This window comes from Pseudochaenichthys georgianus, chromosome 5 (assembly GCF_902827115.2).
Source record: "Pseudochaenichthys georgianus chromosome 5, fPseGeo1.2, whole genome shotgun sequence".
NCBI classification, from domain to species: Eukaryota; Metazoa; Chordata; class Actinopteri; order Perciformes; family Channichthyidae; genus Pseudochaenichthys; species Pseudochaenichthys georgianus.
This window is the reverse complement of record NC_047507.1, coordinates 8,499,141-8,519,921: the sequence shown is the minus strand read 5'-3', so window position 1 is coordinate 8,519,921 and position 20,781 is coordinate 8,499,141. Positions and strand designations below refer to the sequence as shown.

The 20,781-nt window shown below is 41.0% G+C and overlaps 2 protein-coding genes and 1 non-coding gene across 3 annotated transcripts; 2 read left to right on the top strand and 1 right to left on the bottom strand.

Moving 5' to 3' along the window:
• Positions 1 to 216: 216 nt before the first annotated feature.
• Positions 217 to 3,028, top strand: mustn1b (musculoskeletal, embryonic nuclear protein 1b). The gene is made up of 3 exons (XM_034082589.2): positions 217 to 327; positions 454 to 577; positions 2,622 to 3,028. Exons 1-3 carry the CDS (start codon positions 319 to 321, stop codon positions 2,735 to 2,737), a joined length of 249 nt encoding a protein of 82 aa, XP_033938480.1. The 5' UTR covers positions 217 to 318; the 3' UTR covers positions 2,738 to 3,028.
• On the bottom strand, positions 1,296 to 1,367 carry trnae-cuc (transfer RNA glutamic acid (anticodon CUC)). Its single transcript has one exon. It is a non-coding gene; the product is annotated as a tRNA-Glu (tRNA).
• Positions 3,029 to 5,302: 2,274 nt separating the features above from the next.
• On the top strand, positions 5,303 to 20,658 carry LOC117446909 (inter-alpha-trypsin inhibitor heavy chain H3-like). Its single transcript, XM_034083417.2, has 22 exons — positions 5,303 to 5,442; positions 5,689 to 5,718; positions 5,877 to 5,900; positions 6,742 to 6,896; positions 10,707 to 10,811; positions 11,327 to 11,489; positions 11,602 to 11,712; positions 11,818 to 11,946; positions 12,677 to 12,793; positions 12,884 to 13,052; positions 13,178 to 13,303; positions 13,417 to 13,598; positions 14,766 to 14,951; positions 15,050 to 15,189; positions 15,591 to 15,751; positions 17,263 to 17,289; positions 17,383 to 17,451; positions 18,796 to 18,909; positions 19,055 to 19,256; positions 19,392 to 19,564; positions 20,063 to 20,174; positions 20,311 to 20,658. Exons 1-22 carry the CDS (start codon positions 5,329 to 5,331, stop codon positions 20,447 to 20,449), a joined length of 2,748 nt encoding a protein of 915 aa, XP_033939308.1. The 5' UTR covers positions 5,303 to 5,328; the 3' UTR covers positions 20,450 to 20,658.
• Positions 20,659 to 20,781: the final 123 nt, after the last annotated feature.

The following is a 20,781-nucleotide window of genomic DNA, read 5'->3' as shown; positions in this document are numbered from 1 at the left end:
ACACAACAACATTTAAAAAGATGGGGTATCTCTGCCAGGAGAGGAGGGGGCCGACAGCCACTTGTGTCCTGCATTATCAGCTGTTGACCTGTAAGCTTATCGTAAAAAAATGGGAGACCCGTTCCAACTGTAGGATCCTTCAAGTCACACCTAATAATAAACCCTGACAACAGACAGAGTGGGACAGAGGGTAGGGGTCTGACCAGGACTATATATACTGTCTGGCTTGCTGGTAGACAAACACACACACTAGAAAACAGCGGATCTATCACACTGGAAAGAGGCTTCTGTGCATTCATTTAACCAGCTTTAATCAAGATGTCACAGGTACGTTTGGTCTGATAATGGTGTTTTGGTTATTTACAGTGCATTGTGTGTGATGCCAGGTTGTTTACACTCTTAGCTTTCCTGCTTTTTACTCCTAACATACCACCTTTGTTCAATTCACTCCAGCCAGATGAGGTGAAGAGGAAGAAGCGTCCCCCGATGAAGGAGGAGGACCTGAAAGGAGCTCGCAGTAAACTGGGACTGAAGGGCGAGGTCAAGAGTAAGACCTATGAAGTCATGGAGGAGTGTGGTGAGCAAAGCCTTTTGTCATTCTTCTGAAAAACAAGACAAGTGATGTAACTCCTTGTCAGATGTTAAGCTCTCTTATGTAAATATATTCTTTACAGCAGTTACATTTATTTTGTTTATTCATGCTTGGTCTGTAGACTTAAAATAATATGTTTCCTGTCAGTTAAATTATATAACTTGATTGTCTTATTATAACAACTGACGAGACTTTATCTAACATTGAGTCATTTGAGGTGGTGGATGAGTCTCTGTTTTTAGATGCTATGTTTCATAGACAACATATTTATTCATCAATAAATAAATATATTAACGGTGAAATAAACACATAAATGTAAATATTTTTAATTTAATACATTTGAATAAATAAAATGCTAAATAAATCAAAGCTGAAATGATTACATTGATACATTGGCATAATTAAAATGTGAAATGAAGAAAATACAAATGTTATAGAAATGAAGAAATTAAAACGTTTTTATGTAATTCATGTATTTATAGATTAAGTAAAGCCTTTATGCATTATGTCAAAATATATTTATATATTTCCTTTTGTAACAACATAATTAGCATTATAGCTTTATTTATATTTTTCGAAAAGTATCTATGGGTTGAAGACTAGTATTGGCAAGTTAATCATTTGTTATCCCCCACTACTGATCTGATATAAGGTAGCATTGTCACTTTCCTGTGTCGATAAATGAGAAGGCATAAAACAGTAGTTCCCTGACCGGGAATCGAACCCGGGCCGCGGCGGTGAGAGCGCCGAATCCTAACCACTAGACCACCAGGGAAGGATGCGTTGATGTATGGACGAATTGATTTTTTCTTTTTTTACAATCTGAACATTAGCGAAAACCTAAAATCTGGTAGGAAGGACGCGTTTTCTATAACATTTAGCTGCAAAGATACCAGTTGATACCAGGCGAATTTCCTTGTAAGTTAGTTCCACTAGTGAAACTATCATGTTGCTATGTTTTGAAGGCTATGACCGTAAGGATATTGCTACACTGTGACATTGCATAAAGGCTACACATTAGCCAAGGCTGAGAGTGCATATATCACCACTCTTTACTCTATAATCTAAAAAACACAAAACCCAGTCAGAACTCGGTCAGAATAAAGATCAGTATGGTAAAAAGACTGATGCTAACTATGTGTTAGGACCAGGGGTTACATTGGGCCGGCCTGTCCTGGGCTAACCCCGGCACATAGGACGATGCTCTGACGTCATCACCCTCGCACATTTGTCATGTTTACAAAAAACGATATATATGTTACAACTTTTCTTAATATAGACTATATTTAGAGTCGATAGGTGTTGACTTCCCTTTAAAATAGCAGATCTCTGTGACCGGATATAGTTTGTTCGGCGTCTCTTCCTCCTCCTCCGTGCAGAGAGTCTGCAGCGGTGTGTGTGTGTGTCACCCCCCTTCAAACAGAGTCCCCCCACATATCAAATACTAATGTAACCCCTGGTTAGGACTCCACACAAACACATACATGAGCTCTTGCTTATAGAATATAACACCATCCACACCCAACCTCCCCCCCCCCCCCTTGCTACTCTTGCACAACCCCCACCCACTGTAGGTTTGCTGTTATGCCCTCTCATCCTCAAATATTGTCTCACTGATCTTAAGTCTATATTTGTGAGTTTGGTTAGAATCCAAACAAACAACCAACTTTCATTACAGGTCAATGAGCTGTAACCTCTTTCTGAATCTTGCTTGGTAGGTAGTGTCACAGAATAACGTGTGTATAGGCTACATTGTCCAAAATCAGACATCATTCACGAAATCTGACAATATCTCTCAGTGAAATTATTAAAAGAGGTTATGTGAGCTGGACATAAGAGGCAGGGATTACTGTAGGGACATAACAATCACAATTCAGACAAGAGTATGTTATAGTGCTGAAAGACATTCGACCTTTCACATACTTCATTTTAAGATATCCCAAGTGGAATTTTTTTACTTTTTGATTTGCAGTCACCTGGTTTAAGCATCTGTTTTTCTGACCTTACATATCTGTGTGTCTGTGTTCAGAGCGTATGGGCAAAACGGCTCCGTCAGTGTTCAGTGGAGTGAGGACGGGGACGGAGACGGCCCTGGGGAAGCCTGCTGCTGCCAAAGCTCCTGGAGCCAGTGTGTTCAGCAAGTAGACAAGAGCACTGAAGAAAACACACTGTACGATCTCATGGTGATGCTGCTTTTTTAATATAATAAAGAAGGATTTGATAGGTAAATGATTTAACTTTATGCCAGGTGTGTTGACTTTACTGCTATGTTAACCGTTTTTGTACTTTGATATTTGTGTAGTGCATCAGACTTGACTTGGATTCATGTGGCTGATGCTCTGAAGGAGTTGTGAAATGTATTTATGTTTGTTGAAACATTTGATTTCTTCTTTTTTTAAACTGAAATTGTTCCTAAATAAATAATTTCCCCCTGTATCCCCATGTATTACATTTTATTTGGAAGTAAATTATAAAAAGAGGTTAATTTCTATGAAAGAATTGTAAACCTGATCAAGTAAACTGGTCAACCTGATGACCTAAATTCCTGCTAGATTATGTTTGCAAGCATAATAAGGCTAAATACATAGCGTCATCAGTGAGCGCACATAGCTGCTTTTAGCCCAAGTATAAAAATAATATTGTTTGTTTATATGTTTACACGAGATAAATATGCTGACCCAAGTTAAATCTAAGCAATCTTTTACTGACACTCAAAGGTGCTCTGTGGTCATGTTGTCCCGGTATCACATCACAACGCTCTGATTCAACTACATGCAAGAGTTTGCCTGATTTTCTACACTATTCGACTGTCTGCTTGCTGGTAAATGTGAAATGACACAAACACACACTTACAGTAAGTGAAACAAGTGGTTGAGGGAAAGAGACTGGCAAAAGAGGAGAAAAGCGAGGGCTGAATGAAGCAAACATAGACAGCATTTTAGTAAATGTATTTATTTTACTACACATAACAGGGAGCATCACATATATCTAGCTGCTATAGTAACTGTAGTAGACATAATGTACCTATCACGAATAAACAGGTCTTAAGGCTTGGTGTTGGCAAACTTACCTGTTAAGCCCCAAAGACCCCTTCGGCGGGTCTTTTTCTTTTTTTCCCGACACTGTGTCTCAGGGCATCTTAATATTTAAGAACCTATTAATGTGTTACACCAGATTAACGGGAAGAATCTCAGCTAACTGACGATACAAACCATTTTTACCAAAACAAAACACAAGTCCCATAAGTAGCATCTAAATGACCCCTGAGCGAAAAATGCTAACACACTTTGGCACAGAACTCAAGATAAAGATAGCCTTATTACTTATCGTAACTGCACATACAAGATATCCGATTAAAGCTGAGGTTCCACAGATTATTTAGGTATATATATCATCACTGAGCGATCCAAACTCGCGACAGGGGAAGCAAACACAGACATCACAACACGTACCTTTACGGAGCTTTTACGGGAGATCGTCTCACCGTAGCTGTCAATCTGATCAAAAGACTTGTTCAATGGCATTAGAACGAGAAAAAACTGAATCGGTTAATCCATAGGTTGATAATGTGTCTGTCGCTTTGAAAAAAAATATTTATAATCCATAATTCCATTTTTATGTAAAAATCGGAAAGTAAAAGTTAGCTGCTAATGGTAGCCACCAGAGTTATCGCAGCTTCCGGTTTTGGCTATGCGTCACTCACACTCCTTATTTGGTAATGTGTGTGTGTATGTGGGAGTTCCCCTCGATTCCATTGGCTCTGACGATTAGAAAGAGATGTCAATCATCAAAATCGACCAAGGGGGGCCAGAGATATGGAAAATCCACCCAAATGACCCCAGAAGTGTTTTTTTTGTGCTAAATCTCTCTGAAAAGGTCACATTTAACTTGTTTTGTATCAATCTTGATACAGGGTACTTATTATATGTTGTTTGGATTCCTAAAGCTTTTAGTCTACCAACACATCATTCAAGGGTGGTTTTCACTATAAGTAATTTTTTACTGTGTTCAATCTGAATTTACTTTAAAATAAAAACATCTATATTGATTCTGACACTTCTAAATCCAACTCACAGGTGTAACCTTGGTTTGAGAAAAAAGATTATTAATTTACCCCATTTAGAAGAGAAGATATGGTCATTTGTTCTGGGAATGTCATTTTCGAGTCTGAGACCTGAAAAACAGGCTCGGGGCTTAACTTAAAGGGGTTCTATTTATGCTTTGGGGGTTTCCCTTTCCTGTAGTATGTTATATAGGTGTTCTTGCATGTGAATGGTCTGCAAAGGCTAACATCCCTAATGTTCCTCCAGAAGGAGTTGCTCTCTCACACACAGGTCAACATTCACTGATGTTTTCGGTGTCCGGGCCTCCTGCACATTGAGCCCAGGTCTGTTGGTCAATACTCACACACACACACACACACACACACACACACACACACACACACACACACACACACACACACACACACACACAAACACACACACACGCACGCACGCACGCACACACACACACACACACACACACACGCACGCACGCACACACACACACACACCCACACACACACACACACACACACACACACACACACACACACACACACACACACACACACACGCACGCACGCACGCACACACACACACACACACACACACACACACACACACTTTGTCCCTCCCCCTGGACAGGGAGCTATGTTCTCAGCAGTGAAGCTGCTGTTCAGTGGACGTTTGATCATGTCTGGACTACAGGGTGTTGGACTGCTGCTGCTGTGGGGCAGCGCCTGCCTGGGGCCACCCGGCCTGGTCCGGGGGGCTCTGGTCATTTCTGGAGACCAAGTAGCTCTGCAGGTAACTTTTAGTAACTTTTTTGTACTCTGAATTTATCTTAAATTACATTGTTTTCACACATAAGCTATCAGTTCATCAGCTGGTTCATTATTTTGTCACTAATCGGTTTTCTTATGAATAATCTCTTTATCACCAACACTGCTACTTTGGAAATCCTTGGTTTTACAATTAATATAATGTGTTTCTGATGAACTGGTCCTTATATTCTGGCACCATGTTGTTCACCCTGGCATATTTGTATTTCAGGAGCCAAGTGGCGCTGCCAAATCACTGCAGGTACTTTTCAGAAACTGTTTAGAGACAGAAAGCCCTTTCATAATATGGTGAAAACATTGTGCAAAAGTTGGATCTTTCTTAATTAACATTAATCATTCTTCCATTTTCTAAAATCCCAAAATAATCACATTTTTTCTCTGTTTGTTTTTTTGTTCCAGAAAAGAAGTACAAATGAGGACATGGTAAGAAAATGTTTGATTTTCTGTTAATACTAATACTGATAAAGATATATATTCAGTTCAATATAACTTCATGTACTGCTGTAAAGACGGTATACAACGGCTTAGCAATCTTATTAACACATGCACTGTGTATACAGTACAATGTCTAAACACAATGTCTAAATCAAACATTTAAAAAACAACTGATACGATACTGCACCCACACTACCTCGCTGGTTACATATATTGACATATATCATTTTTACTGCTGATATATATATATTTATTGTTTCTTACTCTTTTTTCTTCTACGTGTTTATTATTACAATTTATTATATTTGTAATGCATGTGTAACACCTGTAAAGAAAATTCCCAATTTGGGATGAATTAATCTTATGTTATATTATAAATGAATGCAAATATGTAAGAAGAAAATCTTGAAAAAAAAATATGACGCTGTACAAAATCAAAAGCAGAGGAAATAAAATACTTGAGTTTAGAAAATAAATATACAAGCAGGTTACACATAGCAACAGCTTGAAGGAAGCATTGGCAATTAACAATAAATGTGCTCATATAGGTTCAATATGTTCCTTACAATCAACCAAAAATGATTATAAAAAACTAAACTGACTGAAAAGGAGTTTAGTGACTCACACACACTCCCAAAGTGGAATCAGTGACATAATGTTCTCCATTTTCTTTGGCACCAATCAGGGTGTCATGCTGTGGTCTGGACCCATAGGTGAAATAAACAGTATTGGAGTAATTGACTGTATAAAAAATGCTACTGTAAGTGCTCTCCTTATTCACTGGCGTTTCAACTTCACCTTAATCTCCCTCCCTCTCTGTCTGTCTCAGGTGGAGGTGTACAGTGTGAGGCTGGAATGCACCGTGATGTCTCGTTTCGCCCACACTGTCATGACCTCCAAGGCTCTGAACAGAGCTAACTCCTCCGAGGAAATCTTCTTCGAAGTGGACCTGCCCAAAACCGCCTTCATCGCCAACTTCAGCATGTCAGTCTGTCTCCACTCACACTTGCATTATGACCATTTCTGTGTTGCAGTATGTACTGTATCCCTGCTTCCTCCATTATGTTCATATTTGTATTTTGTGCCTCTACTGTGACATCAGAGGCGGCGCTAGGGGGTGGCTACTTGGGCTCAAGCCCCGGATGTTTTCTGAAAAGCCCCGGATGTTTCACTTAAAAAAAAAAAAAAAATTTCAATTTTTTTAAAAATGTCTCGGGAGTAATGTGCAGTACCGGAGTCCACCAGAGAGGCAGCCGCTACGGGACATTAGCCTGCGTACTGCGTAGCCTTCCCTGCCCTGAAGAAGAAGTGATCCTTCCTAGTGCCTGACGAGTTTTAAGCTAATAGCCTAAGTTATGGATATTAGAAAGTTATTTTCATCGAAGCAGGCGCCACAAGCTGCAGCAGCAGCAGCAGCAGTATCAGCAACTGACAACAATGTCATCACCAGCAGTGAAGAAATGGATGATGTTTCAGGTGTGTGAATCTAATGGTGATATCTGCACTCTGGCTGACTGAGTAAGAAGTGAAAAAGAGTGATGTACTGTAACGTTAATCTTATAGCTAGTAAACATGGAGTAACCAAGGCAAGGCAAGTTTATTTATATAGCACCTTTCAACACAAGGCAATTCAAGGTGCTTTACAAAAATGAAAGACATTCAGACAAAGGCATTTAAAAACAGTAAAAGATAATAAAAGAAACATTAAAAGAAAAAATATATGAATACAAATTTACAGTGCAGTTTAAGATACGAATAGTTCACACAGAAGTTCCACTTTACTGATGAACACAACAGCTCAGTTTAAATTAAAAGCAGCGACAGAAAGATAAACCACACTAAGTCAATACCGTTATATGTTAGTATGTATACAGAACATGACTACAAATTATTCTAAGATGTAACGTTAACCCTTCATACCTCAGTCTACTTTTAAGACACTAAAATAACGTATTCCAATTTTTATTTTGTTTTCCCGCGTGGAATTATACCGGCTCTCGTTTCAGTACACATAACAACGGAACCATAGCAACGGAACTGACAGGCAACGGAACTGACAGGCAACACTCTGAATCCGATTGGCTGTGACTGCATCCACTCAGAGTGCCCGATTCAGAAACGTGACTCTTACACTCTTTACGTCACAAACAAAGATGGTGGATGAGAATAGATCTATAAAACGATAAGCAATGCGCAGTGGATCGGAAGAGGACGGTGTGTCGGCTTTGTTCGATAGCGGTGCGGTATGCTAATGGGAACACACGCCAAACATGCTAAATCACATCAGAAGGCAAAATGCAGGATCTGTTTGGTATTTTGAAAGAAAAACTATTTATATACTTTATATAGGTATGGCCCTACAATATATTGTTCAAATATAGCATGATATGTCCGATTTAAGGTATTATTAAGGTAGGGTTAATGTTGCTCTCAAAGTGCACCAGATTGATGCTTTTAACTTCAATATTTAAAAAAAACATCTCTTTCTAATCGTCAGAGCCAATGGAATCGAGGGGAACTCCCACATACACACACACATTACCAAATAAGGAGTGTGAGTGACGCATAGCCAAAACCGGAAGCTGCGATAACTCTGGTGGCTACCATTAGCAGCTAACTTTTACTTTCCGATTTTTACATAAAAATGGAATTATGGATTATAAATATTTTTTTTCAAAGCGACAGACACATTATCAACCTATGGATTAACCGATTCAGTTTTTTCTCGTTCTAATGCCATTGAACAAGTCTTTTGATCAGATTGACAGCTACGGTGAGACGATCTCCCGTAAAAGCTCCGTAAAGGTACGTGTTGTGATGTCTGTGTTTGCTTCCCCTGTCGCGAGTTTGGATCGCTCAGTGATGATATATATACCTAAATAATCTGTGGAACCTCAGCTTTAATCGGATATCTTGTATGTGCAGCTACGATAAGTAATAAGGCTATCCCCCCGGACCCCCCTAGAGGAGGCGACGACCCCCCTAAAGGATGTTTGGTCCACCCCCCACTTGTAAAAAAAATAGCACTTTACCCCTGCACCCCCCCCCCCCCAACAACTCCTGGGCTAAGCCCCGGATCTCCTACAATCCTAAATCCGCCTCTGTGTGACATGTTTATATACTTTAAAGGTCCCATGTCATGGCCATTTCTACTGATCATAATTCCATTGTTGAGGTCTATTAGAATAGATTTACAATTTTCCAAACTCACATTGGTTTCTCATACAGCATCTCTGTATAGTATGTGTATTCTCTCTGTCCTAAACGGCTTGTTGGAGCTCCTGACAGTTACTACATTATGTAGCCAGCTAGCTGAAAACACCAACAGTAGCACACAACATTATATGCCAAGATATACACCATACATACACCACACCCAGCAGAACCTCCATAACATGTGCAGATTCAATTATAGACCTTTGAGGCGTAGAACGGAAGAAGAGTAAGTTATTTTTACCTGTAATAAACTACTACTGTGTTAGATGAAAAATCAAATCATGGTTTGCTTTATATGAATGATATAGGAGCAAATAATTCAGGGAGGAAAGGCTACTAAGTATTTCCATCAAACTTTATTTTTAGAAATGTACAAAATGAACATGTGTAAATATACATATATACATATATACAGTGTATATCATCCATTCCTCCCCTTATAGGCGTTTTCGGCATCTTGCCTATCGCAGCTTTGTACGTTGGTGCTGTGGCTTTTTAGGACGAGGCATCAGAGTGGTCATCCCGTCATGTGTTGTCTGCCGGATACGCCAGGAGTTTCCTGATCTGGCTGGACGAAATCAAATGCATATCACAAAATATTAGAGAAACGTAGTTGTTTTAGGTTCGTTAGCTTGCCAGCTAGATTAATATGCTAACCTACGTTTGCTAGTTGTTCAGTGTAATATGCTAACCTACTATGAACAACAGCTAGTGGTTCATATTAGGCTAGCAAGAACATATTTACATGTTTATCTTTTAAATTGACAAACATCTTCTGTGTAATTTGTGGCACAATTCAAACGGGATCGAAAGATAATCTTTCTCTCTCCATTGACTTCAATACATAATTTTTCCGAAATAAGGTCCCGTGGAGGTCCACCGGAAAGGGAGGGACTTCGCCACTCTATATATGTCCGGCTGGCAGAGGGTGCGGCCATAGTTCTGGGCGTGGCTACTGGGTATCCCTACGTCACGATACCCAGGAAGAAAACATTGGAAAATGAGAAATCTCCAACGAGGCGTTTTGGGAAGGTGTTAGAGTTGTACTCCCTACAGGGTGTACTTTGAGGGTTTTTGACTCTGCAGACCGTTTACATGCATACAAACCTTCATAACACACAAGGGGACGGGTAATAACCGGAAAAGCATGGCATGGGATCTTTAATGTTCAAAAATGTCTTTGTTTCTCTCACGCTGCCTGCAGCTGCACCTCTTTTCACCTTCTGTCTGAAACCAGAGCCCAGTCTGCTCTGTTGGTTAGCTGGCCGGCTCTGTTGTGATTGGTCAACCGCTCAGCGCCCCTTAGCCTATCACGTACAATGTGTTGGAGCGCTACCCAATAGAAGCACAAGTGTTAAATATTGATCTAACTATATTACAGAAGTAAACAAAGGAGTCCAAAGGAGGAGTTTCGGGCATCTTTGGGATTTGTTCCTTTGCAGACCATTGACATGCACCAAACCTCTATAACACACTACAGGACAGGGGAAACCCCCCAAAAACATAAAGGGCCCTTTTAAGATGTGTTTTCTTAATGATACAGTAAGTTGACTTGTTCTCTATCTTTCTTCCTCATAGGGAAATCGATGGTCAGGTGTACGTTGGCGATATAAAGGAGAAAGAGAAAGCTAAGAAACAATATGAGAAGGCTGTTTCCTCTGGAAGGACTGCGGGACTGGTGAAGTGAGTCAATCAAGATGAACAACACATACAAACCCAGACATGGAAGAAGTACTTAGATCTTGTTCTTAAGTAAAAGATAAAACTGCAACAGTGTAGAAATACTATTACAAGTACAAGTCCTGCATTCAAAATGTTACTTGGTAAAATTACAGAAGTTTTAGCATCAGCCCATACTTAAAGTACAACAAGTACTCAATATGCAGAATGGCCAACTTCAAAATAATGTATTATAATTATCGTTGCATTATTTTGTTTGTTGTAGTAGGTAAACATGGAGCATATGTTATAACCTTATAGTCGTCAACCTTACCTCTGAATTGTGGAGTAAATGTATGTGTAGCAGGAAAAGGAATTGCCCAAGGTAAAGTACAGGTACCTCATATTTGTACTTAAGTATTTAAATCAATCTACTTATTGCATAAACCCAGAATACATTTCAAAATGATCAGACTGTATGTGTGTACTGTCGCATGGGTTAACATTACAGGCTGTCAATGATGTCTGGGTCATTACAGGGCTTCAGGAAGAAAGATGGAGAAGTTTTCAGTGTCTGTCAACATCGCAGCTGAAAGTAACGTGACGTTCATTCTGACCTACGAAGAGCTCCTTCAGAGGAAGCTGGGCCGGTATGAGATTCTGACCCGAGTTAAACCCAAACAACGGGTCCAGGAGTTTCAGGTGAATCCATTTTAATGTTCACTTCACTGTCTCTTTAAGATTTCAAATATAGGAAATGAGTGGTTTACCTTACAAACAATCTCTGTGTCTGTGTTTGCCTGTGTGGAGACAGATTGTGACCAACATCTATGAGCCTATGGGTATTTCTTATGTGGATGCCCATGCAACCTTCCTCTCCAATGAGCTGCTCCCCCTGGTGGATAAACGCGTCACAGACAATAAGGTACGACCACAGACCTTGAAAGAAGTTGTCTCTGATAATGCTACTCAAACTTCTTCCAAAGATTTAGAGATAAGCTAAATTGGTTGTATTTGTTCCCATGTTCAGGCCCACATCTCTTTCTCGCCAACTATGGAGGAACAGAGGAAGTGTCCAGATTGTGAAGGAACTCTCATCGACGGAGATTTTCTCATCACGTATGACGTGAACCGAGCAAAGAGCCAGTGGGACATTCAGGTCAGCTGTCAGAAATATTGTTCTATGTAAAAGTGAATTAGCAGAAAACAATAATAAGAGCTAACATATTAAATATAGAAAAAAGAGTGGCAACATTTTAAAAGCTAAGTAAACATGTTAAGGTGATATTATATTAATGTATGTGTGTGTGTGTTGCACAATATTGCAACAGTCTGTGTTGCGTGGGGCCTGAAGGCTGAATTGTACAATTTAAATGAATGCATGAATCTGTTGCCCAGCAACATGAATCGCGCAGCCCTGAGATGAAAGTGAGAAAACTCGTTCCTCTGTTTGTGAGGTAAGAATATGTTTTTGTTGGTTTATTCTTTACTTTTTCTCTATGAAAACAAGTAGGGAACATTATATTGGCCCTAAGAGGCTTACAAAATCACCACTACCCCATGTTCTTAATAAGATGGGGTAGTTGAGATTGTGTATGTCTTTTGTCTTAAAATGTGTGTCAACCATAATTATGTATCACACTTGGTTTAAGAGAACAACGAAAATACACGTATGCACATGTAAAAAAAAGGCCTTGACTTTTTTCCACGTGTTTTCCAAAATTAGATTTGAAAAAAGGATCACCAGATTTTTTAAATCATTTTCCTCTCAGGGTTTCGGTATAAAATGAGTCAATGAGATATATATATATATATATATATACTAATTCTTATCTTGTCTTGTCACTCTTATGAGTGCACTTCTGCTCTTTATTGATTCTCTCCTTCAGATTGTGAACGGATACTTTGTGCACTTCTTTGCTCCCCCTGACCTGCCCAGAGTCCCAAAGAACGTTGTGTTTGTGATTGACAGGAGTGGATCAATGCATGGAATAAAGATGGCACAGGTGGATGACTGTTCAGTATTTCAATGTCTTTCTGATATTTGAATGGCCCCATGCTTACAATTTGCCCTCTGACGTTGCAATCCTTTATAGACACGGGAAGCTATGCTGGCCATCCTCAAAGACCTCCACGAGGACGACCACTTTGCCGTCATCCAGTTTGATGACTCAATCGACTGTTGGAAAGAGTCACTGACCAAAGCAACCAAGGAAAACCTGGATGAAGCGATGAAATATGTCAGCATGATAGTGGACATGGGATGTAAATAGAAAACAACAATAAACAAATGACACTAGCTTATAAGCTTACATTTCCTCTTAACTCCATAAATAGTGAAACTCACCGTCATACTTTACATTTTTACAATTTCTTGTGTTTTTTTCTAGTGACCAATATCAACGATGCATTGTTGAGAGGCGTGAACATGCTGGTCAAAGACAGGCAGGAGGAGAAACTCCCAGAGAGGAGCATCGATATGATTATTTTACTCACTGATGGGATGCCAAACTCTGGTGAGCGTGCAGAGTGTGTGCATAGGATATACTGTGTGTTGTGTTTCTACACATTTAATTGATGTTCTTTGTATTCAGCATTCAACGGCTGCATGTTTTATCTACGTTTGCAGGAGAGTCTAACATTGGGCGAATCCAGACAAATGTGCACTCTGCCATGGGAGGAAAGATGTCTCTGTTCTGTCTTGGATTCGGAAATGATGTGGAATACTCCTTCCTGGATGTGATGAGCAAACAAAACAAGGGAATGGCCCGCAGGATCTATGAGGGTTCGGATGCAGCCGTACAACTCCAGGTACAGGCTCAAATCTATAAAACACGTTTGAGCCGTTAATGCAGTTCTTGTGGAGACTCTAAAGGTTTTATTTTCATATAAAAAATAGCTACAGCATTGTCTCGAACGAGCTGAGAATCAAAATGCAACACACGGGAAACCAGGGGAAATCGGTAACCAGCTTTATTATAAAATGTTTCAACTGAAAAGTTCTGGTATGAGACAAACCGGCAGACAGTAGGCAAAGGGCTGGTCGGGACAGGCGAGGGTTCCAGGAGTAGGCAAGACGGGAGACGCAGGTACAGGCAGGGTCAGGGGGCAGACGAGGCAGAATAATCCAGGTACAGGCAGGGTCAGGGGGCAGACGAAGCAGGCTGGTCAGGGACAGACGAGGTCGAAACCGGGAGAGCAATCTGGGAGGTAATGCGGGAAAGAACTGCATGCTGCGAAGTACGATCTGGCACTGCGGTGAGAGTGAAGAGGGCCTATAGTGGAGCTGATGGGTGTAACAGAGTGTGAGAGAGAAACAGGGTGTGACTACCAGGTGACTAAGGTGGCTGAGAAATGCTAATGCAAAAAATAGCTAAGTGAGGGAGCAGACTGTGACAAGCGTAGTGGTTGGCAACATACAATATACGTAATACATTAAAGAAATCAGGATGTAAAATGGTGCAATAAATATAGTGCAAGTTATACAATGGTGCAGTTAAAATGCAGGGATAAGTAAACTCATGTAATAATAAAATAACATAGAACAGAGTGTGAAATTATGAAATAGCTACGTTACATTCTTCCCCAGTGATGTAATCACTGTTTTGGATTAGATGATAGTAAAACAGGACACGGGGCTCTTGAGTGGGCCGAAACGCCGACAGGCCATGGGAACTGGAGCCTGAAGCATGGAGGCTGGGGCTCGGGCTGCTTGGTAGCCTGGCCTTGCGTCTCCTTCCATGAGGTCTTGATGTTTTGCGGAGGCTACGAGGACCTCCAAAAGGCCAGACGAGACCCCTCGAAAGGGTCCTGGACAGGAGCAGGAAAGGGGGCAAAAGCAAGGGCTGACTCCAGACTGAAGTTCATTGTACCCAACACGCCTGACGTATAGTGTCAGTGTGACTGGCAGGTTGGGAAATGGGATGCAGGGGGCTAGCAAATCGAATACACTATAATGAGATGACATATTTGTTGCAGGGTTTCTATGAGGAGGTGGCCAGCCCTCTGCTCTTGGAGGTGGACCTGCGTTATCCTGAGAACGCAGTGGACTCCCTGACGACTAACCACTACAGTCAGCTGTTTAACGGCTCAGAGATCGTGGTGGCGGGTCGACTGACCGACAACGACCTGGACAACTTCATGGTGGAAGTGTTCGCTCAGGGGGTGAGGAGAAGGAAATGTTGGACATTTAGAGACACTGGAAAGATGTTGTGCGTTTATTACCTATTTATTACTTTCAATATGATTTCTCCTGCTTCTAGTTTGATGAGGACTTTAAAGTGCAGGGCCAGGCCAGTGTTGAGGATTGGGACGTGTTGTACCCAGATGAGGAGTACATCTTTGGGGATTTCACAGAGCGTCTGTGGGCCTACCTCACCATCCAGCAGCTACTGGAGACAAGGTCTGTTTGAGTCAATTCACTCAAACTGAGACCTGAATCACTTTAGCTTTTAAATATTTATTTACCATTAGTCTCATGAACATTTTTGTTATTGATACTTTGTCTGTGTTGTGTGAGAGCTTGTATACATTTCAGTGAGGTCGTGCTTTTGGAAGGTTTTGGGTTTGGGTTAGATGTATCCTTTGGCAAGATAATTCATTAAGTTGCTCCCGACAGCATGGACTACGGTGTGTGAATGTGACGTTAGCTTCCTTGAGCAGGGTACCGTGAATGAAGACTTGTATATGTAACACACTTTGATGAATCGTAAAGACTGAATAAAGCGCTATATAAATACAGTCCACTTACCATGTTGTTATTCTGAATGCGGTGTGAACTTTACTATATTTTCCTTCTTGCAGCAAGAGTGGTACCCCAGAGGAGAAATCCAACGCCAATGCCAAGGCGCTGAACATGTCTCTGCAATACAGCTTTGTCACGCCTCTCACCTCCATGGTGGTCACTAAGCCTGACACTGAGGATGGACCAGACAGCCCTTTCATTGCAGATAAACTGACTGAGGGTAAGGTGGGGAAAAGAGGGTTTCATTTTGGCGCGTTTCCACTGCAGGCCTCGCTCGGTTTGGTTAGGCCTTATTCTTTCACACACACATACGGGTATTGGGCCGAGGGCGACACCGTACTTCCGGTATCCGCCATTTTACGCGAGGTGCAAGCAGGCAGAGGGTTTAGCCGTACACCGTCTAGGTGTTGCTAAGCTTCCTGTACTGAATATCATAGTCTATTGCTTTAATCAATATCTAGTCAACTCTAAAATACCACATATATGCAATGGCATGATAATATTATTGTGACAAGTGGGGTATTCACCTGGTGTTTCCAGAAATTAGACGTAGATGCAGCCAAAATCGACGAAGGCCACTTTCGAGGGTCGTTTTTTTCCATACATCTGCAGGCAGTCTGTAAGGGCAATCCGACAACCCACACAGCTCTAGTTTACGCTGGTAACGACCTAGAGCACACCCCTCAAGTCCAGAGATGTCGTTAATTCAGAAAAAAAACCTAGTGCCCTCTGCCTGGCTACGTTAGCTAGCTGTTTATATTAGCACCTCCAGGATATTTGCACCTCCAGTATATTTGCACCTCCAGGAAAATGGCGTATTTATATATATATATATATATATATATATATGGCGCGCGTTGCATTGTGGGTAGCTCGTGACGTCACTGTGTGTGAAAGAATTAGGCCCGGCTCACTTTAATGCTGCGCTTCCATTACAGTTTAGGAACTGGGGTAGTTACTATAGTAACGCAGTGTAGGCGGAGCCGTGACGTCATCTTAAATGAGCGCCCCAGAAAAACAACACAGCCGTTAGCTCTTAGCACTCAGAGCTCACAGCTCCTCATATCTGTTCAGAAACTAGACAAAAGTTAAACAAGTACAAACCACAGACTGCCTGTGTCATGGCGAATACAGTCGCTGCTTTATTTATGTCTGTATAGGCCGTTGTTGTGAGTGTGGACGGTCGGAGCATATATAACGTTAGCTTAGCCAAGCTCCATTTAGAAAACACGCATTTTAAAAGGGGTTTTCGCCTGCCGTCTGTCTGCAGACTTGTCAAAGCATTAATTCATGGTTTTTACTAACCGGTATTAGTATGTTGTTACTTCGGCATCATTTTGAAACGTGTATTACAATTAAATCACGGTCAAATATGTTCATCTTGTTGCAGTTGTAGCCCCCTTGCCAGCGATTCTCTCTCTAGTTTAGCATACTCAGCCCGACTCAGCCTGGTTGTTGCTGGCCCTAGAACCACGATTTTATGGGGCCAAAAAAACTGTGAATTAGGACCCGCTAGCCGGTACTAGGCCAAGTGGAAACACAACCAAAAACGGGCCCCGCACGGCTCTGCAGGCTTAAAGCGAGCTACCCGCTGCAGTGGAAATGCGCCAAAATAGGCCAACCTCACATGGCTGCTAGGAATCTACAAACAAAACATGACCTTAAATCAATCTCAAGCATCACTGACTATTAGTTTTTACTCATTGTGTTTGAAATGTGAATTTTTTACAGAGCAAAGACAAAAGGAAGAACGAGTTGGTAAGGCAGTATTTATAACATTATATTCATTGACTTAAGTGCATTCACTGGAGGCTATTGATTTAAAACTTTTTTTTTTGTTACTGTCTCTAGGATATCAAAGAAATCCACTGGCCGTCCGACCTATTTCAAATTATTACCATTCAACACCCACATATTTAGGTAAGTACATTTGTAGCAATGGCAGCTGCAGATCTTGGGATGGCAATGTCAGTTGTCTGTTAGTCTATATTCAAAACTATTAAATAAATTGACAATACATTCTGGACAAACATTATTGTCCTCAGAGGATGATGTCTTTGTTAAAGGTAGGGTAGGTAAGAGTGGAGACACCAGCTTGAGTAAGCTAGAATTTGAAAGTACACAACCAAAAAAAATCTGCCCCTTCCTTCAGACTTCCAATGAGGACACAAGATAAGTTTGTGCACAGATGGAAGGCTGACAGTTATCTGCCGCGGATCGGGGCAGATAACTGGACTTGCTTTTTACAGCCAAGGCTTCCACAGATTAAATATTTGTATTTATTTATTTATTGTCAAAGCATTTAATTTATTCATTGCTATCGGGATGTTAAGAGCATTCCATGGAATATAACAAAAAGTGTTTCTGAAGTGAATTACCTACCCTACCTTTAATAGGCGCTTTCACACCGGAGTACTTTCCCCTTTTAGTTCCGATAGTTCCTGGGCTTGCTAGAGAGCAGGTACTTTCCTGGGGAGAAAAAAGCTCCAATTTCTGATTTGCTGGGCGAACCACGCCCTGTAAAACTCGGAAAAGATTTGTGAAGCAGCCATTGTATTTGCTGGCATTATTAGCATTAGCCCCGCGCACCAGCGGAGAGAGAATAACTTATTGACAACACAAAAAAAACATGGGAGCGGTGGAGTGATCAGGAGGTGTCAGCGTTCTGGCGATTTACTCGGAAAGGCTTCGCCAACTCCGGGTACTTCCGGCCAGGGACGTTGTTTGCGGCTTGCCAGTAAACCCAAAGCAGAAGAAGAAGAAGTGACGTCAGCGGCTTCATTTGCGTAATCTTCCCTCAGGGGCTTATTCCGGTGTGAACGTGATCTGTACTTAGTTCCATGGGGGGTGCTAAGTGCTGGGAACTAAGTACGGCAAAGTACTTGGCTGACTTTTCATTTAGTGCCACTATCAGGCCAAAACCTTTACGCTTACAATGAGACATCTTATCGTTATTTTGAGTATTTTGTTTATCGTTAACAAGCTAATATTAGCATGCTAACTTGCTTAACTGAAATGGTCAACATGATAGGCTAAACATTACACCTGCTTAACATATAACATAAAATGTTAGTAGCCTATTGTGATTGTGACCATGTTAGCAAGCAGCTATTAGCATTTAGCTCAATGCACTGTTGTGCCTTTGTACAGCCTCACAGAGCTGCTAGCATAGCTGTAAACTAGCATAGCTGTAGCTGCTAGCATAGCTGTAAACTATATTTTTTGTTTATTACTGGTATCTTTAAACTCTGTTGTCCCCTACAGTGGATGGAGATCCTCATTTCTTGATTGAGCTTCCTGAAAGGGACGACGCGCTGTGCTTCAACATTAACAACAAACCAGGAACCATTTTCAACCTGGTCAGAGACCCAATACCAGGTCCGCCCTAAGTGCTGATAATCATCATGACTTTTAAACACCATACTAGAAATATTATCTGCAGACCTTCTTTTTCTCTTTTCATAAATGTTGAAGTAAATCTGCATTTGAGAAACAAGTGCTTCAATCCTCGTTTTTTCCTCAGGTATTTTGGTCAATGGTGAGACCATCGGAGAGAAGATGATTCCCCCTGATGGTCAAATTAACACCTACTTTTGGCGTTTTGGCATCGTCCACCAGTCTCTGGGGGTGAGGCTGGAGGTGAGCACTCAGGACATTGTGGTGCTCCAGGACGGCAAACTGGTCAAACTGCTGTGGTCTGATACAGCTTCTGTCAAAGGAACCAAGTAAGAGTCTGCACCATCACATTGTGTTCTCCTTCAGTGAAAGAGAACTATCCTCCTCCTACATGAGTTAAATGAAGTATACCATCCAGTTTAGGAGAAGTAACTGGCAACTTCCTCCTCTTATTTCTCCTCCAGTGTGGATCTTCTCTTGACCGAGGATCGCAGCCTAACAGTGACTCTAAAGGATTCGGTCAAGTTTGTCATCCTGCTCCACAAAGTGTGGGCAAAGCATCCGTATCATCGGGACTACTTGGGTTTCTACACCCTGGACAGCCACCTCCTGTCCCCTCTCGTTCACGGCCTGTTAGGTACACATCAGAGAATAGATGCATGGTTTATAGTTTAATACCAGGTCAAGATAAGTGATGGGTATTGCATTTCTGATCATACTTTGGTTTCTCCTCAGAGCAGACAAAATATATAAAAAGATAATGATAAGATAAATTGACACCAACAAAATCAGTCAACCCATGGATGTGTTTCCATAATATGTGTTGCTGTGTTTTATGATTGGTCTGATATGGTGCACATGGTAACTAATAATTATCAACATGTAAAGGTTACACATTGCATTGCCAGCTCAGGTAGAATTGTACCTTATCCTGCAACCGGAAAAATATTATACAATATAAAAAGGTCAGTGAAAGACATTAAAGTGGCTAAAATTGGTGCGGTTTATCAAATGACTTCACTGTTTTGGACTCTCCCACCTCTTGTTGTTTTTATTTTTAATAGGGGTGGGATACAGGGCCAAAATACCTTTATTTTAAAATTATATTTACTTGAAATGGTGATTTGTCTTGCAGGTCAGTTCTACCATGGGATTGAATATGAGGTGTCAGAGCTGCGTCCGGGTGAAGTCCCAGAGAAACCGGACGCCACCATGTATGTGAAAGGCCAGGAGCTCAATGTGACCAGGTACGCTGCATGCATTAACCCACGCCTCATCTCAGTGGGGGAGAGTCAGCATTCAATGAGTGTTTTAAAATGAATACATCGATGTTGCTATGTACATGCACTTAAGATATCATTTGGTGTACATTTCTGTCCACAGAGGCTGGCAGAGAGACTTCAGGAAGGATGTGAAGAATGGAGAAAATGTTCCCTGCTGGTTCATTCACAGTAACGGAACAGGCCTCATCGATGGAGATGCAACAGACTACGTTGTTTCAGGCCTTTTTAAAACTGTTTAAAAACAGGTTAGGCTACACAATGTCCATCAAATAAATAATAATTCATACAATAACAAATATGCCTGTTTTACACCATGGCAAACAGACTTCATTCACAGCATTGTATAGAACGTTTCTATCAGTGTAATTCTGGGTCTTGTAAAAATGGACACTATCCCAAAAAAGTGTGAGGTGGGATAAACCTCAGAAATAAATTGTACTGAAATAAATGGGACACTTTTCTTAATGAGAATAACTAGAGGTGGATTTCTTTATATCCTTTTCTGTTTTTCAAAAGATCTATTTGAAAATGTTTGATGGTTTTACTGTAGAGTGTTACAGTATATAGTTTT

What these genes read in the sequence shown, in the direction of transcription:
- LOC117446909 (XM_034083417.2), top strand. Translation starts at nt 5,329, where the DNA reads ATGTCTGGACTACAGGGTGTTGGACTGCTGCTGCTGTGGGGCAGCGCC. An exon ending in TTCAACACCCACATATTTAG is followed by an intron (nt 17,452 to 18,795) that starts GTAAGTACATTT and finishes TGTCCCCTACAG; the next exon opens with TGGATGGAGATCCTCATTTC. An exon ending in GCTTCTGTCAAAGGAACCAA is followed by an intron (nt 19,257 to 19,391) that starts GTAAGAGTCTGC and finishes TTTCTCCTCCAG; the next exon opens with TGTGGATCTTCTCTTGACCG.
- mustn1b (XM_034082589.2), top strand. An exon ending in TGAAGTCATGGAGGAGTGTG is followed by an intron (nt 578 to 2,621) that starts GTGAGCAAAGCC and finishes GTCTGTGTTCAG; the next exon opens with AGCGTATGGGCAAAACGGCT.